The following is a 27,393-nucleotide window of genomic DNA, read 5'->3' as shown; positions in this document are numbered from 1 at the left end:
ATGTCTGGTAAGGCTTTTGTTGGTCCAAAGGAACCTATGTTTGAGTATACCTCATCTTTTTGGATTCTAGGTAGCATCTCTACAACTGGTAGTCGTGATACAGCTTGCAAACTGTTTGTCTAGCCCACCATCTGGATCAAAGGACCACAGCTGGGTTAGCCAAGAGGAAAGTGACTTGCAGCAGGGGGTCATCAATGCAACACCAGGGCAAAGCTTGTTGAGTTTTGCCATACCAAAAAGATTTGAGTGAGTCTTTTGACTTCCAAATTTGGGGCACCTAGAATTTAGAAAGGTGTCCTACATCCCTTTTGATTGAGTGGCTTTGTTAAGTCTTGAGAAATACAAGTACAGCCACCTTTTCCAGATGACAATTTGGACAAAGCTTTTTTTGCCCATATCAATGGCCCCAATGGCTCAAGTGATTAGTTTCACCATCAAAATCAAAACCCTTGCACCATCAACCTTTGTATCCACGTGGGATCTTCTTGTCTGGATCCTGTTGTGAATGAAGCAGAATATATATGAGATGATCATAAATTGCCTTCACAGCAGCTACAACATGAGCCATCTGTAAAGTGAGGATCAATCAACGGACGTTTGCAAAACAACATGTGCGAGAAAGCCTATGTAAGCTTGAATATGTAACAAATCCCTTGACCCACAGGCGTCCTCTCATCTCATTTTTTGCTGCTTTCTTTGACATTTTTTGAGAACCCTACCTGAGACCAAAAATTGGTTTGCTTGCAAGCTCACTCAAAAAAGCTAGCTAAACATACCCTTATCCTCTTTAAAAGTTTTCGTGACAGTTCTTTTTGTCAACTTCAGGTGTCATTTGCTTCGATGATTGATGATCACGATCTGAAGCTCGCCACAGGGAATATTATTCAGCTCTAATTTTCCTTTATCGTTTCATCTTCACGATTATTTTTGATCTATATACAACATGAAAGACAAATGTGAATTACTCAATTGTTTCGATCTGCCTTTCCTTCCACTTCTCTTCATCTGCCCACCAAGGTAAACCACTAGAAAAGTCCCAAGCATCTGTATGATATCTAAAGATATTTTTTCACACAAAATAAAACATCAATCAATTATTTTGTCTTAATCTCTGATAAGTTCAATTATTTTGAGCTTATACAAATCAACTTTTGAAAAAACTAGATATAGCAACAAGAGACTGACCTAAATGCATGTAAATAGATGAAAAGTTGTTCAGGTTTTGGATCCGGTAAGAGAGGTATACCACAATCTGAACAAAACTCATGATGATCAGGTTGACTGCTTTCAATTCCATCTTCTTGTTTTGCATCATCATTCTTTTTATCAACCTGTGAGTTCAATAATTCTGTCGGTGTTTTAAAAGCTCGATCAATACAAATCGTATCCTTCTCACGTCCAAATCCATCTTCGATGTCTCTAGCCTTCCTCAATTCATTCACTACCGCTCGAGCTGTTTCATTAAAGGCAATCCCACTGCAATTGCCTGAATCCGGATCTTCTGGATTCAATCGAGCACGTTTTCCTGAGTCGTTTTGAGAAATTCCTTGTCGTTGACCCCTACCCAGCTTGATAGCTGATCCCGAACGTTTAGGACGCGAATTTTCTTCTGATGCTTCAAGATTAGCTTCAATGGGAACTTCATGCGCGACCGATTCTATTGCTTCCTCTTTCTCGCTTGATTTTGGCCTTTGATCTGTAGGTGAACTAAATATTCCACCCTTGCCACCTTCAGGGCCCCAAGCTACATTACTACAATATATCACATCATTTAAGATTGGGTGTCCTAGAAACTGGAGATGAACACGGATTTGATGAGACCGCCCAGTGATAGGACGACCTAGTAAAGGTAACTGTCAGAGGCCAAGAATCGGGTCCAATTCGGATATCACTGGAAGTAAGGAGAAACGAGGGCTCGTACAATGAACTACACTGGAGTCTGTCTGTCTGTCGTATGACATCTTCTTGAAGAACGTTTTAGCATGCTAGATGTGAATAGGAATGATTGATCTCATTCAATACTAATCTACCGTGGATCCAAAAGAGAGACTCGGACAAACCTTTCCTTCAGGATGGACGACATTAAGTCCCACCTGTCGGTCGATGGTTAAAAGGGGTTCCTCACACACAATCTCCTCGCTGACCAGGAAGGCGCGGAAAACAGAGTCAAGGAGGATGCGAGGATACCATGGTTATTTTCGATGGAGTGGTTGCACTTACTCTGGGAAATTACCTCGGCACCTGGCAATATATTCTTTCTTCACGGCACCTTCTTGGCCAAAGTAAGCTGACAAGCCACGGGATGCTTCAATTGTCAACGCGCAAATCATCACGCCTGAAGTTAGACGATCCAAACGATTGCTAGCTACGCAATACAAACAGGCAATCAGCATTTTGTGGTTGAGTATCATGGTCGAACATCCATGCGAGAAACTCACTGTGAACCAATGGAAGATCGTAATCGAATTTGAGGATTGATAACAAGGTGTTATAGTTATATCGACCCGTTGGATGAATCTGTAAATTTCTCAATAGCACAAAAATGCAGATTTGTGAAGCTTGATGTTGTGTCGAGATCATAATGAGATGAACACTCACTGGCATACTTCCAGGTTTTTCGACCACAAGTAAACCTTTGACATCATCGCGATGGAGGATTCTGACAGGATCTCCGATCACTGGTGGCTCATGTCGATGTAATGTATTAGTGATCAGATCACCATTTCGGATGATAAGATCTTGTGTGATAGTTTTTCCGTTGATCTTGATAACACCTTTGAAGACCATTAGAGATAGTGAATGCGTCTTGGCTAGTTAGCGCTGGCCAAAGAAAATATCCTCAAGGGTAAAAATTGACACACCGGAAGCTACGGCTTGAGCCTAATCAAATCGTGTGCGGTTCGAATCAGTAAAATGAAAGTCTCGCAACCGTGAGGACTTCTCTTGACTGACATAGTATTCAGGGCTACGGTCTCTAGAAGGCGGGTGTGAGTGATACACGTATTCTGCGTTAAAATTGGATGTCAAGCTCGTAGTAGAATCAAGTTCTCTTTAGTCACTAACCTGAAGTCAGAGCTATATAGAAAATTAACATCTTGTCAGTATATTTGCACGCATTCTGAATGATCATTGGGCAATCGAACCTAGACGCGCACCTGAACACGTCAATTACACTTCGCCCCCTCCATCTTTCCTGTTGGTCCGGTTAAAAACATAAGCCAGGACATGGAAAGCCTTATGATCTTAAGTACATTGGATTTACCTTGGCATAAGTTGAGTACTTGAATAGGTAAGGCTTCACTTTTCGTAAACCTTTTTCAAAATACCACTCCGGTTTAACCTCACTTCGAGCGAGGGAATTACCACAGTGACAGAAAGATAGTCTTCCTCAGTTTCAGCGTGCTCCGGTAGCTGGTGGGTGGGCTTACTACTTAGCCGCAGAAGTGTGTATATGAGCTGGGGAAGCTGTAGCCATGGAGGGGAGTCCTGATCGATGTACCAATAGAATTGAGCGAGATTGAAGTAGTTGATCGAATAGATTGACTTTGATTTCGTTTCGCAAATTGCGGTTAATCAAAAAATGGTTTGGACGCATACATTGAGGTGGCCAACAAGTTTATGAAGGCCGGTGATTTACAAGACTTTCGGAGTTGCGTTATAAACATATCCGGTGTACTGTATAAGCATATCTGGTTACACAACCTTCAAAATTTGAGTTGCAGAAAAAGAAAGTAAAATTTGACCTCTTGGAAGTTCCAAACCGTTCGTCGACTTGTTTCTTGACACATCGCGATTCATCATTTGGAACAAAATGGCACCCATCGACCTCTTCGATACTGTTGCCGAATCTAGTGAGCGAGTCATCAAAGGTAAAGGCAAAGGCAGAGCCGAGCAACAAACCGAAAATGGATTCAACTTCAACGAACAATATGCCCAAAAGTATGAAACACGCAAACGAGGCGAAGAACTAACAAAGTGTGCGCCAATCTGGCAAAACTGAAGTGCAAAACCAAAGATCTTGCCCGATTTTCATCTCAATTGATCATTTTGCTTTATTGCTTCACAGTGAAAGATAAATACGGACCAGATTACGAGGAATCAGAAGATGAAGATTTATCTTCTGAGGATTCAGATGCCGAATTCATCACTCCTGAAGTGGATGCTGCAATTCTCAAAACGCTTGCAAGGATCAAAAGATCTGATCCGACACTTTACGAAGGAGGTCAACCAGTCTTTCAAGGTTAATACTCTTTCTCTTTGTTTACTTCCAAAAAATGGGTCCAGAGCCTTTTCAGGAATGGGAAGTCTAATCTGAAATTTGTAAATTGTATGCTGTTTGACCAGAGGAAGAATCTCAGCATTCTGCTGCACGAGCTAACCGAACCAAAACGAAAAATGACAACGAATCCGCTCATCGTCAGAAACCCCTACTCCTACGTGACTATCAAAGGCAGGCTTTACTCTCCGGAAAGGATGTCAAATTGAATGATGGATCTGAAGAGAAGAAACAATTCGATCCAACACCGGCTGAAGAGGCTGAAATACTTCGAGAAGAGACTAAGCGGATATTCTACAATGCTACCAAAGAAGGCGAAGCAAGTGAAGGCGGAAGTTCAGATGAAGTTGAAGATTTGCTGATTCCGAGAGAGAAAACATTAGATGAAGCTGAAAAGGACGAGGAAGATTATCAAAATTTTCTTTTGGAGCGAGTGGGACGTGAAGATATTCGTGTGGCTTTCGAATCACTAGCCGAACCATCCAATGTGGTCAAGACAAATGAAGATAATCTAGGGGAGGATGATGAAACTTTTTTGAAGAATTACGTCTTGGGTCGAGGATGGATTGATAAGGAGGCCAAAAAGATACCAAAATATGCCGAGATAGTGAAATCAGAAGGACGACGCCATCAATCAGATTCCACTAATCCATCACATGCGGCTAAATCACAAGCCCCGGGACGGACATTGATTGATGAAACTCAGGATGACGATGAGGATGAAGAGTTTGTAGAGAAAGCGGAAGAGTTCGAAGCCAAATATAACTTTAGGTTTGAAGAGTGTGTTATCTTTCCTTGCGCTAACTATGAAATTTGAGGCCTGATGTTTTTCTCTCATTTCATTGTCCCGCAGTTCAGCACAGACTATCGTAACCCATGCTCGAGAGATGGATCATTCCGTTCGTCGGACAGACGATGCCCGAAAGACTGCAAGAGCAGCGGCAAAAGCCAGGAAGAGAGAAGAAAAGCAGCAGAAAATGGACGAACTGAATCGACTCAAAGAACTGAAGCGAACTGCTTTAATGGCTAAACTTGATGTTATCAAGAAAAACGCTGGAGCAGAAGGTAAGCCAGCTAACGTTAATCCTACCACTCCCAACCCTAGTGATACTAATTCATTGTCACTTCAATCTAGAATTTAATATGGACGATTTCGACTTGGAAAGTGACTTTGATCCTGACAGCCACGATCGGCGAATGGGCAATGCGTTCAACAATCAATTTTACGGTCAAGAGGTACATCTATCTTTGAATTTCAGATCCATTTTGATCAGCCGCTCATCCGAAATGTCTTCCAGGACCCCGATGGGAAGCCTGTCTGGGATGATGACATTGATATCGACGACATAATCCCACCCCAAGAGTACGAAGCCGATGATACTCAAATAGACTTTGAGCCAGGAGGAGATGCATATGACCCGTTGGCGCCAGCTCCCAAAGGTTCTAAACGGCAAAAGAAGCGCGAGAAAAAACAATCCAAGAAGCAAAAGTTCATCGGTGAGACTCTGGGAGAAGAAGTAGAAGCAGAAGAGCCTAATGGAGAACTTGAGCGGGAACTCATTGACCTCGAAGCTTTACCATCGGACAAACGAAAGAAACGAATACTCGATGCCTTGGATGAATACCATAAGCTGGATTATGAAGATCTCGTGAGTCTCAACGATGGAATTGGATATGACACAATCGACGAAGATATGCGACATTAACAATCACTTATGTGGTGTGAATAGATTGGCGATCTTCGTACTCGGTTCAAGTACACCGAAGTTGAACCTGACCCACTCAATATTACCCCGGCCGAGATTCTGATGGCAACAGACGCCGAACTGAATGACATCATCGGTTTGGGTAAGCTAGCTCCCTATCGTACAGAGCCTGATAAGAAAAGCGCGACGAGGAAAAAGAAGTTGAAGGAGCTTCGTGGAAGGCTGAAGGACAGAAGTTGGGGCGAAGCCAACCAAACTGGTCCTGCAGATTCCTCTGCGCTTAACAAATATGGCAAGCGAGGGGCAGCTCAGCATGCTGATGGAGCTCAAGGGCCCCCCAAGAAGCGTATGGGTAGAAAGGAGCGACAGAGGCAAAAAGATCAGAGTGAAGTTCATATGCAGATTGAGACAGTTGCAACATGATAATGCTATGACAATCCCAAAGTTTTAATGACAAATGTTAGTGTCGCGTCAGCCTTCTGGTTGTAGCCAGTATTTCATTGCCTCATCTTCAGAAGCAGAGGTAGACATCCCATTGTGGATCGGACGAACGCATTGTACGTTAGTGTTGAAATATCATCCCCCTACGTATTGCAAACAGTTCTGCTTCCTCTAGAGCCTGTCAGCTCAGTAATGCATCATTGCCAAACAGGGTTGCACCGTTTGTAATTTGTTTGGCGCATTGAACATGTAACGCACATCATTTTCACAAGATGTTTCAGGTACTGTGGATAGCAAGACTCTCTTGATTGGTCCTTTAGTAAACAGGATTTCCCAAGCTGCTAAAAACACTCAAATGACAAAGTGAGATATATTTGAGGTTCTCTTGTTGAAGGCTATTCAAGATTATCCTCAGCGGACCACATTTCAAAGTTCTTGTTTCTTTCCTTTGATAAGACTGATGAATTTTTTTTGTTGTTGTAATCACCAACAATAATTTGATATACATTTTCATGGTAGAGTCCACAGGAAGGAAACTAGACCATAAATCTGATAGGCTCATCCTGTTTCTCCAGATATGGTCATGGTTGCATCATTTTGAACAAGATGGAATGAGGCACGGAGATGATACGACAAGGGACTACACCACAAAGACACTTTTGCGCAGAACGATGTCCGAGCCGTCCGAGACCCGATGCTCAACTCCGCGTCCCCAATCAGGGTGTCTTTTGGGCGTCCTTGAGTGCCGACGTCTTTTGCGCACTCTCAGGATAGTGTGAAGGTTCTCTGATCTTGGACGCTGGATCAGCCCCCATGCTCTCAGCCTGACCTGAAGATTCCTATTGAGGCTGTCATCAGAGTGAAGCCTGGATGTCCTCACATGACCTGAGATTATGATACCTGGCAGGTTCCCTCAGGTGAGCATCAAGTTGTCCGTGAACAACACATCGCCAACTGATCCCCTTCTCAGCCTTGATGTTCATAAGGTCTGTGCGCTGACCACTCAATGAAGGAAGCTTCTAGAAAGAAAGAAAAAAGGAAGAAATCGGAGGGAGTTTGAAAATTCACAAGTCCACTTTGCGTTCACCATCTCCCAAAGTTCCAACCACCCTTTGATCAAAACTCATCATCACCACTCTTCATTTTCTGTACCTCAGCACCAGTACCTCCAGTACCCATCGCTTGCTTGTTTTTTCCCTCTCCTCTCCTCATCTTACTCTACTGCTCATACCCATCTTCTATGTTACTCTTCCTCTTCTTTAGAAAACTACACGTAAATCTACCGGTGGTAAAACGTCTTTGTGAGATCGCTCAAGACTTTAAGACCAATCTTTGATTCCAATCTCCTGCTGTTGGTGCTCTTCAAGAGTCGGCCGAAGCTTATCTTGTCTCGTTCGTTTGCTTTTCTCTATCATCGGTCCATTGTTTATGCTGATATGCTGATATCGTTACGATTTTCCAACTCTAGGCTTTTTGAGGAGACCAAGTTGGCCGCAATTCACGCCAAACGTGTAACCATTCAACCCAAAGACATTCAACTCACTCATCACCTCCGAGGTGAAAGATCTTGAGGATGAATAGATGACACAGGTTACCTTCATCAGTGACTCTCAACCTTCCATCATTGGTTTTCTATTTGATGATTCAACTATGTAGTGTCTAGTCACACTTCATCTTGTCTTGGCCGAGAACACTGCTTTGCCTTCATGATATCATTGTCACTATTTTTACACCTCTCAAATCCAATACCAACACACCATCGTTGTATCCTTTAAAGCATTGAAATGCAGTAAAAAAATTTCTAACAAATTTGTTGAAGCTGTCTCCTTGGTTTGATTGAAAGTGTTCCCAAAGCCTGAGACGGTACTCTTCAGTCCATTTCAGGCTGAAGCGGGTAAGTTGCTAAGAGCATCCACAGTGGTGGGCTCCAAATCGGGGCTATCGCCAAATTTGGTGACTGAGCCCCGATTTTTTGGTGCAATGGCAGTCCCCATCGCCAAATTTTTTTGTAGCCGGCTTCAAATTTCGAGCTTTGGGCTACATATTTGGCAACAAAAAGCCGGGCTCCAAATTCCCGCACTTGTTCAATCCCATACCTCACACATGTAAGCCCACGCGTACCAATCTCAAAGTGTGTGTAAACACATAGAATCTACACTTTTGAAGTCCGAACGACTGCATCCGGATTGATTTGGGGCCCCACCAAATTTGAATTCGCTCGATTTGGAGCCCCAATTTGGAGCCCACCACTGTGGATGCTCTAAGACGGTGTGGAGTCACAGTTTCGGGGCTGGTGAAAGGTCACCAACACGAGCGTGTGACAGAGGAGTGTGGTGCCTAGGCGAAAATTCTTTTCCCCTGTATGGGCAACCTTGCACTCTCTCACCCCACAACTCTCCGTCACTGCAAACTTAACTTTCTCTATTCTTAAGACTCGTGAAGGGCTTCTAAGCTCTTAAATTTTTTTTGATTGAACTCTCATACTGGATGGGATTTAGAGTCGAGAAAGGCAATAAATCATTTCTCTCAGAAAACAAGGACAGAAGAACAAAATTGGCGAAAAGCCAATATTTAGAAAGACAAGAAATAGCAAGAAAGAAAGTTTTAGAACAAGCGGCAGAGAGGAACAAGAGGGCAGCATCAAGAATAGCCAGCACATCGGAAACACCGGCGGCACCAGTCCTAGACAGATCGTTGATGAGCAAAATTGACGGCATAGATATCTCAAGTCAACATTCAGATCAATCGTACACCTCTAATTCAAAGAGCACAAGCCCGCCTAATATGAAAGAACATACGTTAGCAGGTATTAGGTTCAAGAAAATGACGTCTGCAAACATAAACTCGGGTGAACCATCGGCCGATCCTCAAACTTCAAATGATCCAAAGAACAAAGAAGTTCAGGGAAACGTGGAGGACAGGAGACCAAGGAGTGATCTCATAGAAAGAGATAACTGTAAGGAAAATTTTCACATACCCTTTCCCAAGAAATTTCCTTCTCTATATGAACCACATAGTTCCAAAATTCCTCCGATAGGAGTAGAAATAGTGGCATAGGCACTATCCTCAAAGGGTGATATATCGCCAAGCCCTGGTCAACACATAGTTGTGATCCATGGGCGTCGAGAGACCCTCAGCGGTTCTGGAAAAATAGAGCTCCAAATGTTAGCATTTGTATCAGAGCGCAGATCCGGGGAATCCTCGTAGATCTCGGCGAAGATCCAAAACAGGGTAGCCATACCAAGCCTCGGCTAGGAGAAAGAAGGGAAAAAAAATATATATATATATATATATAAAAATAAACGGGGGAGGAGAATGATAGAAGTCTGAATTCAGAAACTGACATACCTCTCTCTGAACCCTGATGGGGAAATGCACGTTCACAGTTACGGGCGGAGATGGAGCCACATCGCGACCGGCAGTGATAACGCCGATAGCGAATCCAAACACTAGCGCAGAACAGCCGCCACAAGGGACAACAATTAACCCGCAATCGCATACGGGAGTTGCGATCCCAGCTACAAATCCATCAAACCAAGCGGCTCCAGCACCGCCAGTGGCAACCCCCGGGGCGATACCTAACGTATCGACTTCATCGTCAACAGACCCTCCAAAGAAACTCTCGAAGAAGGAGAAGAAGGCAGAGAGGAAGGCGGAAAAGCTGGAGGAAGAGAAAAGAAAGCTACGTGAGAAAATAACTCTGAAAGAAGGGAAAGGGAAGAGGAAAGTAGTGAAAAAATTGAAAGGTGAGAGGAAGGTTTTCCACACCTGAGTCATAACTCCTACAGCCATGATGAATCTGATAATGGAACCCCTACCTTAGCGAAGTATATAAAGAAATTCAAACTCGATGAGTGGAAGGAGGACACAGCTAACGAAAGTGTGGCAAAAGAAGACGGGAAACCCGCGAAGGGGAAAAAGAAAGAATCGTCAAAAGAAAAAGCCAAGAGGAAGAGAAAAGAGAAAAAGTCGAAACGGAAAGGAAAGAAGAAGAAAAAATCTGAGAGCTCAGATTCCTCATCCTCGAGCTCAAGCTCGGATTCAGATTCAGAGTCAGATTCAGACTCAGAATCATCATCTTCATCTTCCTCCGACTTGTCATCTTCTTCAGACGACTCAGAATCCTCGTCAGACTCTTCCTCGGACTCTTCCGAATCGTCGTCGTCTTCAGACTCCTCTAGTTCATCCTCAAGCGATGATGACCGGTACAATAGAGCAAATCACCTACCCGACCTTCCAAAGAAGTGGGCAAAAAGCTTCCGACAAATGAATTCATATATCCCATTGTCAGTCTTCAGGAGATCGTACATAGAAAGCTTCAGATCAGCAGGGTCAAAGAAGAAGAAGCATTCCCACGGGAATCACAAACTCACCGAATTAGATCGCGAACGCCAATTCACGCACGGAGATTTTGTCCAGGTATGCAAGAGAGATCTATGGCCTAAAGAAATACGCCACCTATATAAAGAAGCACCTATATAAAGAAGCACATGAAAGAACGAAACAAGTGCTGGTTAGTAGCCCTTCGCTATCACCTCGCCATTAGAATGGAAATTTTTAGAGGCAGAACAAATAGTAAAGGCAAGAAAGAAAAGAAGAAGAAAATGTCATTACCAAAAGGTAGAAAGAAAAGGGTAGAAGAAGAAGCGAGATGGGACACCGAGGCAGCTGGTGAATTGAAATTCTACGAAACCAATCCATACGCCCCAGGCCACATGAAGTATGGTGTCGATTTCTTTACGGGAAGAAATGAAGATGAGTCGGATCTGTCACAACATGACAAAGATCGTTCGGCGTTGATTCCTAAAAAGCCGTTACACCAAAAGAGTAACGCGAAGAAACACTACAACAACAGGTCTCGAGGAAGACCAAGACCGGGAGGAAACAGCTACCCGCACAAGACAACGGTAAGTAAATGCCGGTGGTTTTCCTAACCGCAGAAAGACCCTTTAATCATTAAAAAGAGGGGAAAATGGTTACTTACGTCCATGTTTACCACGCAGTACTTCGGAAATCAAAATGATCGGGTTGGTCAACCACAATCACTTCCGATAGCGAGTACCAGCCAGTCGGTGGATCAAAATCCCCAAAATGGAAACACGACGCAAGGGGAAAACCCGAAGTCGCAAGGAGGTAACGGCAGAGTCAACTACCACGCACAAAAGTGAGTAGAAGCCATAAGTCATATGCCAGGAAGAGATAGCTTTACTGACAGAGTTTCTTCAAAAATTTCTGATGCGGGTCCGAACACAAATTGGGACAACGTAAATTTCCAATTCCAAATTTTTCCTTGCCTATCACTCTACTTGTTGTCTCGTGTACTATGATTGTGGGGATTCCTTGGTTTTTGATATCCTTGTTTGTAACTGGTACGCGATTAGAAAATAAATGCATCCTTGGAATTTAAAATATGATTCTCTAAAACAATGGTTGAAATTCTGAAAACAATAGACCCAGCCGAGATATAATTCCCGAGAGAGATCCAGAAGTGGTGACTACTGAGGTGGAAAGCAGAGAGGACGATGAGGAGTCAATTGAATCGACCCATTCCTCCCAAGACACGGAAACTGAGAAAGTAAAAGTCCCTTTACCGTTAAACCAAAGGAAATCGTTCACAGTAGCAGTAGACTCAGTATGGCCGGCCGCTGTTAATTCACATATGGACATCAGGACATGGACTACATTGATGGAGAGAGTGGGTCTTCAAGACGACATACCATATATTGAGCAGGGTTTCAGAGAAGGCTTCTGTTTAGGTATACCTCAACATGAAATCCAAGGAATGAAGTGGTTCACGCCCCCGAATCACGCATCAGCAATACTAGCCAGGAGAGAAATTGAGGCTACAATGACGAAGGAGGCACGAGAGGGTAGATTATCCGGGCCATACACGAAGGAAGAAGTGCACGATGTGGTGATCTATTTATGATATTAAGCAAAAAAAAATTAATCATCTTTACTTTACCAGTTTATTAGCAAACTTCAATATAGCAGAGAATTCGAAATTCAGGTTTTCAGATCAATTGAAGCTCTTAGAGGCTTATGTATACTTATTAGCTCATTATTATGTCATCTTATTTCAAAATTATTATTAAGATCAACATAGTTTACTTACAAAGTTATTACAAAAAGACAGAAAAAGAAAAGATAAGAAAAATTCGAAAATATAGGTGTAAAAGTTGGAAAATGGTTTTTAGCTTATTTATAATTAAGTTATGGGTTTTATAAGGTTAGAATATGAAAGAACAACAGTTTACTATACAGGAACAATTTTAATATTTAAGGTTGATAAGGGAAAACAGATGTTATTAGCAGAAAGGTACTTTTTCGAAGTTGGTAAACAAGGGTTAGGCATGTAGTTTACATATGTAATGGTGGTAGTAGTAGAAATTAAGGTTGCCAAGAGGATTTTCTGGGATTTTTAAGGTTATAGAAGATGATGTCATGTTACATGAGCAAGAGAAAGAGAGTAGCAGCTGTGAAAAGTGAAGAAAATAGGTGAAAATCGTCGAAAATGGAGGTTTCAGCTAATTACATATGTCAAATGACGTCAGAATAAGTTGGTAGATAGCTCATTCAACGCAGAAGAGTGGGTTACATAATGTACAACCTTTAAATCATTAGTAACGGAGGTGTATGTAAAAAGTTATAAGGGAAATAAGAAATTGGTGTGAATCTCGAATTTACAGTCACAAGTCACATGTAACACCAAAAACCTTATCTTCACAACTCAATATCTTACTCGTCACTCATCAGAAGTAGGTCTTATAGGTGTCAGAAATGATCAGTAACACGTGGGCTACAAGATGTACTTTAGTAATCAAAAATTGGAGCACATCTGAAAAAATTCGTAATCTCAAAAATTGGGTTTCAGCTAGTTTACAAGGAAAAAAACCACCTGTATTCATCTTAAGAAGTGCTGTACATTACATCATTGCGCCATTGATCAATTTTGGCTGTGAAAATTACATCATACATTAGTAACAAGATCATTACATTGCGTCATTACATGGTTTTTAGGGTTATTTAGGCGGATTTGATTGGTTTTTGAAGCTGTTGACTGTTGTAAAGATTGTTACATGTGGATATAAGTACTCCTTGATGATTTTAGGATTATAGCGCCCTTTTCGGTATCTTATACCTTTGTTGTAGTGTTATTAATCATCATTTATTTACTATATTTGTACTAAGATCACTTAAATCCGCCCCTTCAAAGCAAGGAGAAATTTATTTACGTGTGTTAAAGACTACAAGTCTAATTGGGAATAATACTTACAACAGTATTGCTAGTAATAAACATAGTGTGTGACTTTTTGCGCTTAAAATCTGGGAATAATACTTAACAACAGTATTGCTTTATTTCTCTGGCGCCTTATCTATTTCTCTGTTATCACAAAGTGGTCAGCAAGTGCCCTTGTGCTGGTTTCTTTGAAGAAGGCAGTCTTTAGGCAACTTCTACTATATTACACATAGTAGATTATCCCTTCTTAGGTGTTGCAAAGCTCTCGTTGAGCTTAAAATACTACAACGATCGCTATGGGTTTTTCTGGTCAAACCCGATGGGAAGCGCAGTGAACGGTGATGGGTCCATTAGGCTCATCAACGATCTGTCACACCCTAAACATGACAAGGACATTCCATCGGTCAATTCTTTCGTGAACAAGAAAAATTACGAAACTTACTGGGACGGGTTTAGCACAGTAGCAAAATTCCTATGTGATAACCCGGGAGAGTGGGAACTAGCTATTTTTGACTGGGCGAAAGCGTATAGACAACTCCCAGTACACCCTTGTCAACGAAGGTTCCTATGCATAATAGATTTCTATGGCAGAGTATGGATAGATCTGGCAGTGGGATTTGGAGGCGTGGCAAGTTGTGGCGTCTTCGGAGGACCGGCAGAAGTCTGGAAGTCAATAATAAAGACGATTCTTGAACTATGCGCAATCTTTTGCTGGGTCGATGACAACCTCATATTGAGGAGACCGGGAGACAAAACATCATTAGCAGACATCATGAACCTAAGCGACACGTTAGGAGTGAAGACTAACATGGCCAAAAACCACAATTTCGCTGAAGAACAACGTTATACGGGTTTCATCTGGAATGGGAAAAACCACACAGTAAGACTACCAGCGGAGAAGTTAGCGGAAATACTACAAATAGTAGAAGACTTACTTGTGGTGGACCAAACATGGAGCTTCGACACAATCGAAAGTCTGGTAGGAAAGCTGGGACACACGGTACACATAGTACCACACATGACAGCTTACCTACGCTCGTTCTACAGATGGTTAAAGAGCTGGAAGGAGAAACGAGCACTACGGAAAACACCGGAGGACGTAAGGAACGATCTGCTGGAATGGAAGATATGTCTATCCACTTTCGAATCACTCACCTTGATTCCAAACTCAAAACCACAGGAGGTAGAGTGGGTAGGCGACGCTTCCTCATCCTTTGGAATAGGAGTGTTAGTAGGTGCCAACTGGGCATGCTTCGAATTCGTAAAGGGTTGGCAAAGTTTAGATCTGGTTTCGGACAAGCGAACAATCGCTTGGGAAGAAACGGTTGCTGTCAGGCTCGGGCTACTGGTGTTAGCGAAAGTGATGATCGTAAGAGGGAAAGCCTTCTGGGTGGACACTGATAATACGACTACACAATCAACAATAAAAAAGAGAAAATCCAGAGATAAACAAACAAATGAAGAGTGGAAACAGATACAAAGGGTACTTACGGTTTTAGGCTGTAACATCAAAGAGAGACGTGTTACATTGAAAGAGAATAAAGCGGATAGCCTATCGAGGGGATATCTAGGAGACCTTTTCTGGTACAATGAAGTTTTAATTCCAGTCCCGACCGATCTGACTCACATACTTACCCAGAAATCACCGAAAGAAGGTCACCCACCGTCAAATGGGAAGAAAGAAAGGAAATCTTTCCTCAGAAACCGCCAAACAAACGAAGGAGCTGATCTGCCTAACGAAGTCGTTTAATTCCTTCAGGCAGGATGCTAGAGGGGTGGATAAGTCGGAAGAAGACGAGGTGCAACAACACTTCCTACGAGGTACATGGGCGGATGGTACTCTAAAACATTACAACTCAGCAATAGTGAAGCTCATAAGGTTCTCGATAGTTAAAGGAATAAGCAAAGAAGAACTCTTACCAATTGCTCCCGAAACCTTAAAATTATTTATTGTCTGGGCATCAAAGAAACAGGAGGAAAGAGCGATAGATGATGAGTCAGTCAGCTCCTCAACGATCAAGGCATACATAGCGGGTGTGAAAGCCTGGCATATGTTTCATAACCAAAGGTACCCAGAAGATGTAGACTCGGCGGTAGCTGGACTGTTGAAAGCATCAAGAAAAATAGAAGCGGAATTCGAAGAAAGAGACAAGAAACGCCCACCGGTACTGATTTCTGATCTGGTAATTCTTATGAACGAACTAAGAAATGAAGGAGAGAAGGGAGTAGGGGTCCTAGCACTAGCCCTAGCAGCCTTCTGGGGCACAGCTCGATTAGGGGAACTGATAACGGACGACCCGAACAAACGTTTACCTTCATGGGAAGACGTATCCTGGGGACCAAATAGCTCCTACATTAGAATTTCCATACTGGGCGCGAAGACTGCAAAGCCAGGCGAGAAACAATACATACACCTGAACAGACAAAAATCAAAACTCGATCCCGTGAGAGCGATGGAGGACTGGTTTAATTTGAAGGAGAGGAAGTTGTCAGATGAGATATTCATCCTTGGCTCAGGTTTAGAAAAGACTAGAATGAAGAAAATTGAAACCATAACTTACCTTAGAAACATATGGAATAGACATAGACCAAAGAAAGATCAATTGTTATTCGGTCACTCTTTCAGAATAGGTGGAGCTTCGCTCCGTTGGAACCTTGGCGCTTTGAGAGAAGAATTGAAATCGCAGGGTAGATGGACGTCGGAGGCTTATAAGATTTACCTGAGGAAATTCTCAACGAAAGATTACGCGAAAACCGTCAAACTATTAGAAGATCTACGGGTAGATTAGTGAATGGAAGCTTATTTATTTTAAAGTTTCATCATGCAGTTCAGAGAAGCGAGTAATACACAAGTACTTAAAATTCAACTGACTTTATGCAGCCACAAATGATTTGACACTGTACAGTCAAAGTTCAAAGTGAGCGAACAGATGATCGACTATACAAGCATTTGGAGGGGGATCAGAATTAGGGGGCAAGAAACTCTCGTCGTCAGAGTTTAGGGGCTTCTCGGAGCTCTCGTCTCAAGACGACGAGAGTTTCGGGTGCTGAGAAGCCCTAGTCTCCGGGAGTTCTGGTCTCGCCAATGAGGCGAAAATGCTGAGACTTCTAAGGAATCCTTAGCCTTTTCCCTCAAAGGCCTCCCCCACACCACTAATAGTATATATAAGTTTAACTGTAAGGTTAAACAAAATGTCTACTGTGGTAGACCAGTGCTCATACGTGAGACAAAGACTTGTTAGAACTGAGCAAAAGCTATATCTATGGTTTATGAACCCTAGCTCAAATACCATAGTTCCCTTTGTACAGGAGTCCTTAAGTTTTCCCCGCGCAAGACTGAAATGGATAGCAAGTATGTGAGACAAGGGAGAAGCCCATGTCTAGGACAGCCTAGCCCCAATATCTCCAGTCTACAATCTGGTGCTACAATCGGGCCTTGAGTTGAATACATAAGACGTCCTGATGACAACTACAGAGTCCCCCAACAGTTCACTCGGAAGCGAAGCTCTCAGAACAGCCCGTACAGGCGCCTTGAGGACCCCCTATGTAGCGTAAAAGGATCCCTTTTGGAAGACCATGGGGTGTCACAAAATACTGCTCGGGTCCGGGCTCCTTGGATCAGTTTCGTCAGGATGTCCGTCCCCCTGCAAGAAAAACCGGTTGTCCCTAGGACATCGGCGTGTCCTTGTGGTGTAGAGATACCCCAGAACCCCTTTTGATCTTCAAATCTCTTAAGACCCTTCAACGCTTCGAGATTCGGAAGGATTTATATGAAAGCACACCCGCATATAGTAACTTAATAAATTCTTTCCCCAAACCAGAAGTTCACGAATGCACAAATTAAATTGGATTAAAATGCAAGAATGACACAGCCCCAAATAACAAAGAATACGAATGATGTATAAAGAAAAAATCAAACTAATAAATGATAACCAAAACGACCTAGAAAAGGAAGAAAACACCTGTTTAAATATATGTGAAGGCCCAAAAAAAATAAAAAGGTAGATAAAAACGTGTGTGTAAGATACAAGATTTTAAGAGAGTGGGGATAGAGTCAGAAAAGTTCAGATAAGCTTAGATTCAAATCAGTAAAGCAAAATGTCAAAGTTAAATTTTCTTGTTGCGGTTGCATGCAGTAGTTGGCTCGAGGTCCAAATATGTCTTTGAAGCGACTAAAGAGAATAAAGGTGTCTAGTCATTTAGATAGCTCGCTCTAAGCTTTAAGCGAATTTTTATCAAGCAGTGTGCATCATAGGATCTCTCTTGATGCCTTTAATGTTACGACTCTTGACTAAAAAGGATGATAGAAAAGCTCCAACCCCACTTGGGATCCCAAGAATGTAAACCTAACGACGGAAAACCGTCAGCCAAGGCTTTATATTTATGGGCAAATCAAACATATCGAACCCACTTGTCGTAATGTGTTGGTATAAGCATGAATCACTCCAGGTCGAACTGAATCTGGAAGAGTTGCAATACTTTCAACTGATGATTGGACAAGCGCAAAGGGTGCGTTGGGTGCAAATTTGATGAGATTGGTGGTAAGAGCATTCCCAAAGATGGTTTGGCTATGGTCAAAAAGCGGGCAAAAAGTTTGAGTAAGCATTGAAAAAAGTGAGCAGATGGTGCATATTGATCATGTGAACTCACACCACTGCAATGCCGATCACTCCGCCGATCAATTGCCTGCAGATCATGAAGAGACAAGAAATGAGCTGTTATGCTGTGTTGCGTTCTTGAATAAGGAAATGTGCGTACGCAAAAGTGACCATACTGGTTGCTTGAGGAACATCCTCCTCCCTCACATTTGCTTGTATAGCAACCTGGACATGTTTCAATAGTCATCAGCAGGTGAGACTTCTTGATACTCAAGTCTTGAATACTCACAATTACGTTTTGAAGAACCAGACCAATCCCGGTACCAATGATGATTTGAAATCCAATCAGTTTTCCATTGCTTGAGAATTCATCTACATAATGAATCATGGGTTAGAAAGCCTGATCAGAGCCAGGCAGTCTAGCTGCAACATACCAAGAGTGTGTAGAAGTCCTGATCCGACTGTCAGCAAAACAGGCCCAACTACCAGTGCAGGCCAATAATATCCGGTAGAACTGATGGCGAAACCAGCACAGCCAGCCGATACAACAATTGACAACACTGAGAGATTTTGATGTGTTTCAATAATCGACTTCGACATCATTTAGAGTGATTGAGAAACGTACTGAGAGGAAGTAAGTCAATACCCGACTTTGTAGCTGACGCATTTTTGACCGCTTCAAAGTGAATCGGCAAAAAGTCTAAAAAGGAAATCAAAACCTTGTTCAGTAAAACCTCCGGCTTGGTCTAGTTCATGGGCAATGAATTACGCACAAACTGCAGTGAGCACTGTGATAATGCGCAAATGGAAAGAAATAAGTAAACATCAACGATAAGTTATATGAAAGTGAAATTGATAGACATGAAACTCACTGGTGAGCATGACGAAAAAGGCCTGTAAACAGGTGCCAATTCTGAGCACAGGCAATGATTTTATAGCAAGGAGATTAGTTTTGTAAGACGAGGTGATCTAGGTCTATGAGATACGTACTGAGTGCGGTTTGCAAACAAGCGGAAGGGGAAAAGACTGCTGCCGATTTTCTCATCAACTCCTTTCCATTCCCATAGTAAGAAGACAGCGAGCAGGGCGCCGAAACCGCAGAACGTCCCAATCACCACTGGGCTTCTCCAAGCGTATTGGTTTCCTCCCCATTGCAAAGGGAGAACCAAGAGGACGATTACTGGAGTTAAAATTCTATAAGTCAAAAGGCACTTGACAATGTGTGATAACAATCGTAGGATTCACTAACATCCTACCATCAAGAGAGCTCCGATGAAATCCAAAGTGCCGAGCTTGTGGAGAAAAGAACCGTGCATTGGAGTCCAACGTCCGAAAGTAATGCGATTCCATTTGAGGTCTACCATGCCATGCATTTCCTCCGACACTTCAGGAGGCGTTGAATCGGGTATGACAAGAAATATTGATAAAATCGTGATTGCTCCACAAGGCAAGTTAATCCACTGAGTGAGCGAGTAGGAGATGATTAGCCAAATGGAATTCAATAAAGTTGCAAGGACGGTATCTGCAAATTATGAGATAGATATCTAGGATTGCAATTCTCGCAATCATAACTTACAAAACACCATCTCCAACTCAAGTGATCCGTGAAAGCCCCACCGAGAAGTGGTCCGATGACAGAGGAAGCAGCAAAGACTGCACCGAAGCTCCCGAGCAATTTTGGCCTGTCCTCAAGCTCGGTGATATCGGCAATTATACTCAAGCAAGAGACAAAGATTCCAGCAGCACCGACACCAGCAACTGCTCGAGCGATGATTAAGCAGATCGCATTAGGTGACAAAGCACATATCAGAGAGCCGATTTCAAATATTGAAACAGCCATGATGAAGACCCAACGACGATTGAAGGTCATCAACAATTGCGCGTAGAGTAAAAGGAATGAGACTTGAGTGATAAACTGTATATTGTCCAAAATTAAATTCCTCAGTGTGTTGCAATATCTCGGGAGAAAAATGGCACAACGATCCGAACTTTGGTCAACTCACGTAAGCACTGGCAATCCAACCAATTTGATCAAGAGAATTAAAGTTAGAGGCGATGACAGGCAAGGCGGGACTCAAGATAGTTTGATCCAAGGCGATCAATAAAATGGACATCAACATCCCAACAAATGCCAAGAAAAGTCGTTTCCCCCTCAAGATTTTCTTGTTGGTGACAGGTCGTGGCTCTTCTTCAGAATCATACTCCTTGGAGATCTTTGAACGAGCGAGTTTAGACTCTGGTGAAGCAGAAGGTCTCGATGGTGATTCGTATCCATTTGGATCCACTTTCTCTGACATGTCGTTTGGTTCAGATATTTTATCTGATGGGGATTCATCTACCTTGGAAGTTTCTTCAGGTGAAATTGTTTTGAAGGCTTCTGATGGGGAAGAATTGCGTTTGGAAGGGGTGATCTATTTGAATCGAATATCCATACCATATCAGACACTAAGTGGTGAATTGGAAGCCAAATAATGAATCTCGAACACGGGGGAAGAATTTCTCACAGGAGTATTAATGATTTGAAGATCGGCCATTGTGGTCAAAGGGTTTGGTCTTGTACGCGTAAGGTCGTCTCACAAGATGTCTGGGTGACTGACGCGCGCGCGTTTCGAGAGGTGATGGCGATTGAGGGAGTAATATATCCAAATCGAGTTTGAGTATGAACGAGTGATAGGGTTGACTTTACCAATCAAAGCTGATGATGACTGATGGCTAGTTGGGGATATTTTGGAGAAGAAACCCTGTGAGACGGATCAATAGGGGTATGGAGGTTGAAAGCGATTGAGACGATGAGTGTGAATAAAATGTTCGATTCTGGGAGTTCTTCTGGAGACTTTGACGAGAAATCTCCAAAAAGCCTTTCAAGTTAAACAATCTCATTCACCTTGAAGACTTCCAGATGGTCAATGGCAGGACAGCATATCGGTCGTGTCGATCAAATAGCCAAGTAGATCAAAGACTTTAGATTATGCGAATATAAAAAAACACGAGCAGTCCAACCGGGTTCAGATGTTCCGCAAAAACTCACAGCAAGCGTACAAGATTGCCTAAGGTTTGCGGATCATCTCAAATATGCGTTTACCTCGTGAGGGGGCTAGGAGAGAGGATGTAGATTTAGACAGGAGGGTAAGTCGTAACCCGCTCTTTCCCTCTGACATGATCACTACTCATCATCATTAGTCTCACTCATGCAGCCTCGAGAAGCTGGATCTACTCGGGTAGAGGAAGAAGCAGGGTGAAGCAGGTGTCAAATTCTGATATCAAAGTCGGTCGAGGCCTGCAATGCTTCAGATGAAGTTGTTTCGTGACCGCCACATTCGTCTTTGAATTCATCCTATGCTATCCTCCATGACGTTCACCCTGTATGCCACCGGTTCAAATCAGAGCATACATATACATCCACAACACCACCCTCTCGGTCCCAAACTGACCTGCTCAAATTGTTGATGGCGAATACCTTGGCGTGATGTATCCAGCTTTAAGCGATCGGCAAGTTTGGTCTATGAACCGCCAATAGTTAAATGAAACGATATCATTTCTGTTTGCCATAAACAGTGAATCTGACTACATATGCATATAATATCTAGGTACGTACCTTGAGGAGGTTGAAACGGATGATTCGCGCATACCAGATCGGTCGGCAGATGGTGAGGAGGTGATGGTCACAATCCAGGATGAGGAAGCAAAGAGCCAGAGGCTCGAGTCTTCAGGATACAGAAGAAACAATGTGGCTACTAGAGCGTCTCACGATGCACGAAACACAAATTCCAGGATGATTGTATATCGGTTCACGAATCGTTTATGTACGAATATTCGTGCCAAAAAGATAAATCGTAAGGTGATGGATGTATTTGTAAACTTACATCGGGTCTCATCTCAGCTTCAAGTAGACCTTTGGCGGCGTAATGGGTACATAGAATACCTGAAAATACCTCCAAAGGAAACTTGATGATCGATCCCAACCATCTATGTAGTGCACTATATGCTCAAATTTCTCCAAAAAGCGAAGCTAAGACGAATTGCTCAGGTAGGACCGTTGACTCTCTCTATCCAGTAACCGAGCCACTGGAGCCTTTGCTTGCTTTGGACATCATGGAACTTTCAAATTGACAGAGAGCTGTGTCGTTTTTCTTTGAAGCATAGCAAATCAGTCAGTACAGGTCAATACATCCCAGCTCAGCTTTTGTGTCGGTTTCTTTAATCTTGATCCATTGGTTTTCTTACCCCGCTGTCTTCAAGATCAAGTTTGACTCTGCATAAGAAGTATGAGGATACGTAACAACCTTTCCAGCATCTTCAATTTCTCATCTCACATCACTTGAGTGGTAGGTAAGATCCAAAGATCTAACGGATCGACAGATCTCTCTGCATCATCTTATTTTATTTCACTTTTCTGGCTGTTGAGTCGTTTACATACACCCTTGGTTGCTCCGCTGGCCAACACCCTGCTACATGCATAAAGCTCCTGATCAGCTCTATTAGATCCCACTTTCGAGGTCAAGCCATCCAGCGAGGGGTCCATGTACTACACGAATCTCGGGTCTTGAAATAGCACGACCAAATGAGATTCGTACTTGAACTGAGCAGAGATTCGCTATCCAAGTTTTATGAATCCATGTTGCCTTTCAAGAATTATGCGTAGCTTCTGTTCCATCAGTCTTTTCATTTGGCGATGGTCCAAGCCAATAAGTATAGCCGTGAACGACTCCGTTGAAAGCAGCGGTGGTAGTCAACAACCAAGGAAGTTTGAGGCAAGAAAGTCTCGTTTTTGACTCGTGCATGAAAGTGTGTTTGAAGGATTGTTTAGCGTGCAAAAACAGATAGATGAAGCTCCATGCTATTTTCGAATATGAGAGTTGAAGTTGAACATTCAGACGAGGTGATTCGAAATGTGACCCAAAAGTTTGATCCAAGATTAATTTTTATACTGATGTGTGGGTGAGTGACGAGAACAACCTTACCGGAAGTAGTACCCGAGCCATTGCAAGCATCACCAGTTGAAGTAATGTATCTGATTCAGTTTGGGAGAACATCAAGAAGGTCAAATCACAATAGGTAACGTAATCCAAAGCAGATTGCTCACCCTCCCAGTCCAAATGTCATGGCCAGCGGGGATAGCTGCCAAAGTGGAGGCAATCCTAAAGACAAAGCTGTTTTTCGACTGGCCATAGGTAGTGAACTCAGTACTGTAGTTCCGTAGATGATATTTCGTCAAATGCAAATCCTGATTATGCTGATGTTGAAGCTCGACCGATTCGATTGTTGATCATGAGTAAGACCTACGCAAAGCACTCATGGTCCAAGCAGGCCAAGGTGAAGAGGAGACGTTCAAGCACCATTTAGAAAATTGTTCATGTGTCGAGCTTATCGGTTGGTCGACACCATGGTCGATCTCAGACATGAGGGTGTGACTTCAAAGAAACGCAGAAAGAAGTAATAATCCTCGAGGCGTAGGTATCACCGTATCCCTTATGATGACAATCTGGGTCAGTGTTGAGATACAACATGAGTTTTGAGATTGAGGAACTGAAGTCAAGGCTTACAAAATGTGGTTCAGTGGTCTGATCGGTTATCACTACGATGGACGAGAGAGGAGGGTGGAGGACAAACCTCAAAACCCGAAACACAAACCTGTATCGTCCTGTACAGATACTCAATTTTCGAGTACCTCTGATCAAACCTCACCAGAACGTCCGAGAAACGATCCAGATCACGATGATAAGTTGTACATAATAACTATCCTTTCTATCAAACAAACAGCATTTTGATATAAAATCTCATGCTAGCTAAAAATGAAGGAATGAATCGTACATTACAAATTCCAAACCGCATCTCACTCAACAACTTTTTCAAAAGACCAACAAACATCCAGGAATCAAGTACAAGTTTAATTGATTTGACTTTATAATCGAAAACATTAAAAGCTTTGTCTTTTGACCAGATCAGGAGAGCAAGGCATAAAATTAGTACATTTGGACACACAGACCCTCTTTTTGTATGGATCATTCCACAAGCTTTCAATTTCAATTCACTACTTCAAATGCAGATGGTCTCTTGGGTTGGATTTCTGCTTTTGGGGCTTTTTCTGACCTTTGTTTAGACATCAATGTTGAATTCTCAACTCTCGTATTGAATTTAAACCTTGAGATTTTCCTTTTCAGTATCATTGCACAAGAAAGAAACTGAATCACATGCTACATATATTGTGTAATAACAAGAAGTTGTTACACAACGAGAATCAAGCCTTCTTTGTACCGGAGTCTTTATCTAAAAAAGTTAAACCTGAAGGGAATGGTATCGCTTGTCATTGTATGAACATTGAGCGCGGATAATTATTTGTCTGTTGAGTGAAATGTGTTGTTCACCAAGTCAGTCAGAATCTGAGTGCCTTTGATTTTGGAAAGGTGCGACTAAAATTGATTGAGATTTGTCTGTGATGAAAATTGGAAGAATTTCAAAGCAAATCTTTTTGTTTGATAAAAAGGCCAAAAAAAACTGTAGTTAGTACTTATCATCGTGATTCTAACTCGTTTTAGATGATCTAAAGACTTACTTTTCAATTCGATGTGATGATTCGACAGCATTTTCAATTGGGAGTTAACTGGAATCGTCTCTGGCATCGTCTGGATCGTTTCTAGGACGTTCTGGTGAGGTTTGATCAGAGGTACTCGAAAATCGAGTATCTGTACAGGACAATACAGGTTTGTGTTTCAGGTTTTGAGGTTTGTCCTCCACCCTCCTCTCTCGTCCATCGTATAATATATATCACCGGTTCAATTCGAGCGACCGCAACAAAAATTTGAAACCTGTAGTTTTGAAAAGTACAGTTCGCAAAACTGCATATTCAACCTACCCAGGTCCCATGATGACAAGTTAACTTTCAAGTCTTGTAAAATTCACGGCCTTTTTCTTTATGTGCCATGTCATGTTTCAAAAAGCAGTGTGAAGTCAACTTGTCAATGTCCTTGGAGCAACCCTTAGCGTGCAGAAGAACTCATGCTGGGTGAGTACAATTGTAGCCACTGAGTAGAATGACGGGAGTCTTCCTTCCCCTTCACCATCAGCACCTGCTCTGCCAAGGCATTCAACCTGATTTACGCACATATGGTGATCCTCTTTACGGTTTCTTTATCGGGAGACTATACCTCTACTAATAAAGCCGGAAGCTACAAGACGAAGCACAGATTTTATGGACTAGGGCACATTGCTGACATATAACCACACATTCAAGAAACTCATATCCAGATTCCTAACGCAGCATGCATGACAAACAGGGAATTTAAACATGTTGGGTGGATAAGAACAAGAACACGATCATGCTTCCGTATCAATCTGTATCACGGCGCGAATGCATCTGCTACATGGATATATCCTTGTTTTTTCTCACATTTGAGTCCTTGGAGAATATAGCTATCACTCTCACCTCAACATTTTTTCTTGCTGGTGAAGCTTTGGCATTTGACTCTTCAAATGATGCATGGGGTAAGGTCATGTGTCCTTCAGCAGCACTGTCGTATTGCACAAACATGGCCACCTCTTCTGGTGCTTGCTGGCTAAGATAATACCATTTGTTCTTTGGGTTGAAGCGCCATTGCACGCAAGCACACCGTCCAGGACCTCGCGGTCTGTATGCATGTGCATTTTCTATCTCAACAGATCTCCAATCACAAAGTGCCAAGGGATCTCTTTTGACGACCTGGAGCGGTCTCCAGAGATGAATGATGACAATCCTATTATTATCATCTTGGGCAAAAGCCTTGAATTCTTTTGCTTCATTGCTCTCTAGTCCGCGACGGGCAATGGCTTTTTCTACAGCTTCTTTGGCACCTTCCGACGAGAAATCAGAATGGACACTGGGCACAGGATTTCGACTGTGTCCCACCACCTCTGAATTGGGCTCTTGATCTCGAACTCGAGAATTGAAGGCATACACTGCATCGGCATTGGTTCTGTCATACAAATCAGTAAATAAATGCGAGCGCATGGTCATCTAGCTCACACTCACATCTTTTTTACTAGCTCTTCAGCGGCTGGACTAAGCAGTTCATCATAATCTTGGTCATTCTTACACTCTTCAAGCCCTGTGACTTTGTCCTTGACGTAGGCAAATCCGTGGACGTCCCATTTGAATTGATCTTCGGAGCCACGAATATCTTTGATTACAACGGGCTTGGATTTTTCTACTCTTTTCAAATAATCTCGGTGTGCTTCTCGTCCTAAATCGACTTCTGGATCATATCCTAGCGATACAGTTTCATCACAGTACTTTAAGTTGGTCTTGACATCCAAAACCGCTGAAGAAGGGCATCCCGAAAAACTTAGGTCAGATGTACTCAACGAACAAGCATATAGGAAGCGTTCCAACAACAAAGAGACGTACCATCGTGCACCAGACCTGCAGGGACTGCATTCAGGGATTTCAAAAATTGCAAAGCCGCAGAGAAAAAGATCAGATTGATACAAAGATGCATCTGGACACGAAAGGGTTGGGCCGATGAGATAATTAAGAGGTCAGAACTTTTGATTTGAAAGTCGTAGGACGAAGGAGATCTCAATATGTGAGTATGAATCAAAGTGGAAGGTTTGCCCGAAAAAATGAAGCTCAGATCTCCTCAACAATTTATACCTTTCATGTTAGCAGTCAATTGGTAATCTCGACATCTTTCGTCATATCATATCATGGGAGTTCGGTCTGTTCCTGCTTTTGAAACACGCAATTCTCTCTCCGGATGAGTGCGGTGTCTCAATGTCACATTGAAATGGTGCGATTAAAACCTTCATTACCATCCATTTTGTGCTGAGCTTGGCGAATTTCGGAGCTTTCAATTCCATTTCGTGAATCAGCTGCCAATGCAGGTAGATCACTAGCCCCCTAAGGTATGAAACCATTGGGACATTGCCCTTGGCGTCGATCATCGACCAAGAGGTTTGCGACACAAGACAATGTAGCTACAGAATACAAGATGACCGTCCTGCGAGGCTATATTACAAATTCTCAATGTCTGATATTGAGCAGCTCAAGATGCACCCCACGCTCATCGGATGCTTCCACTCGCTGTGGTTGTGCTCTTATAAGCCGCTTCGGTCACTTCCGCCAGACTCACCCGATGGGATGACCATTTGGATTCATGA

The 27,393-nt window shown here is 42.6% G+C and overlaps 5 protein-coding genes across 5 annotated transcripts; 2 read left to right on the top strand and 3 right to left on the bottom strand.

Moving 5' to 3' along the window:
- Nucleotides 1-882: 882 nt before the first annotated feature.
- On the bottom strand, nucleotides 883-3,575 carry MELLADRAFT_116466 (uncharacterized protein; the record flags this gene model as incomplete). Its single annotated transcript, XM_007409938.1, has 12 exons — nucleotides 883-1,055; nucleotides 1,186-1,853; nucleotides 2,061-2,139; nucleotides 2,221-2,365; nucleotides 2,439-2,517; nucleotides 2,599-2,774; nucleotides 2,862-2,880; nucleotides 2,953-2,974; nucleotides 3,064-3,075; nucleotides 3,156-3,193; nucleotides 3,263-3,344; nucleotides 3,429-3,575. 12 exons carry the CDS (start codon nucleotides 3,473-3,475, stop codon nucleotides 962-964), a joined length of 1,461 nt encoding a protein of 486 aa, XP_007410000.1.
- A 236-nt stretch (nucleotides 3,576-3,811) lies between these two features.
- On the top strand, nucleotides 3,812-6,405 carry MELLADRAFT_86393 (uncharacterized protein; the record flags this gene model as incomplete). The annotated part of the gene is made up of 7 exons (XM_007410100.1): nucleotides 3,812-3,977; nucleotides 4,067-4,240; nucleotides 4,345-5,056; nucleotides 5,130-5,341; nucleotides 5,412-5,512; nucleotides 5,575-5,925; nucleotides 6,007-6,405. 7 exons carry the CDS (start codon nucleotides 3,812-3,814, stop codon nucleotides 6,403-6,405), a joined length of 2,115 nt encoding a protein of 704 aa, XP_007410162.1.
- Nucleotides 6,406-7,663: 1,258 nt separating this feature from the next.
- On the top strand, nucleotides 7,664-7,994 carry MELLADRAFT_86392 (uncharacterized protein; the record flags this gene model as incomplete). Its single annotated transcript, XM_007410101.1, has 3 exons — nucleotides 7,664-7,724; nucleotides 7,803-7,815; nucleotides 7,892-7,994. 3 exons carry the CDS (start codon nucleotides 7,664-7,666, stop codon nucleotides 7,992-7,994), a joined length of 177 nt encoding a protein of 58 aa, XP_007410163.1.
- A 9,904-nt stretch (nucleotides 7,995-17,898) lies between these two features.
- On the bottom strand, nucleotides 17,899-20,795 carry MELLADRAFT_106478 (uncharacterized protein; the record flags this gene model as incomplete). Its single annotated transcript, XM_007409937.1, has 14 exons — nucleotides 17,899-18,009; nucleotides 18,075-18,231; nucleotides 18,314-18,349; nucleotides 18,422-18,486; nucleotides 18,551-18,633; nucleotides 18,696-18,821; nucleotides 18,887-18,961; nucleotides 19,035-19,049; nucleotides 19,134-19,174; nucleotides 19,252-19,441; nucleotides 19,511-19,721; nucleotides 19,838-20,176; nucleotides 20,265-20,672; nucleotides 20,766-20,795. 14 exons carry the CDS (start codon nucleotides 20,793-20,795, stop codon nucleotides 17,899-17,901), a joined length of 1,887 nt encoding a protein of 628 aa, XP_007409999.1.
- Nucleotides 20,796-25,588: 4,793 nt separating this feature from the next.
- MELLADRAFT_86389 (uncharacterized protein) lies at nucleotides 25,589-26,732 on the bottom strand (the record flags this gene model as incomplete). The annotated part of the gene is made up of 4 exons (XM_007409936.1): nucleotides 25,589-25,618; nucleotides 25,685-26,210; nucleotides 26,267-26,555; nucleotides 26,642-26,732. The coding sequence occupies 4 exons, from the start codon at nucleotides 26,730-26,732 to the stop codon at nucleotides 25,589-25,591; spliced, it is 936 nt and encodes a 311-aa protein (XP_007409998.1).
- Nucleotides 26,733-27,393: the final 661 nt, after the last annotated feature.

The sequence above is a fragment of the Melampsora larici-populina genome, assembly GCF_000204055.1.
Source record: "Melampsora larici-populina 98AG31 unplaced genomic scaffold MELLAscaffold_18, whole genome shotgun sequence".
Lineage (NCBI taxonomy): Eukaryota > Fungi > Basidiomycota > Pucciniomycetes > Pucciniales > Melampsoraceae > Melampsora > Melampsora laricis-populina.
The sequence above is the reverse complement of the archived record's forward strand: the minus strand, read 5'-3'. Positions and strand labels throughout refer to the sequence as shown.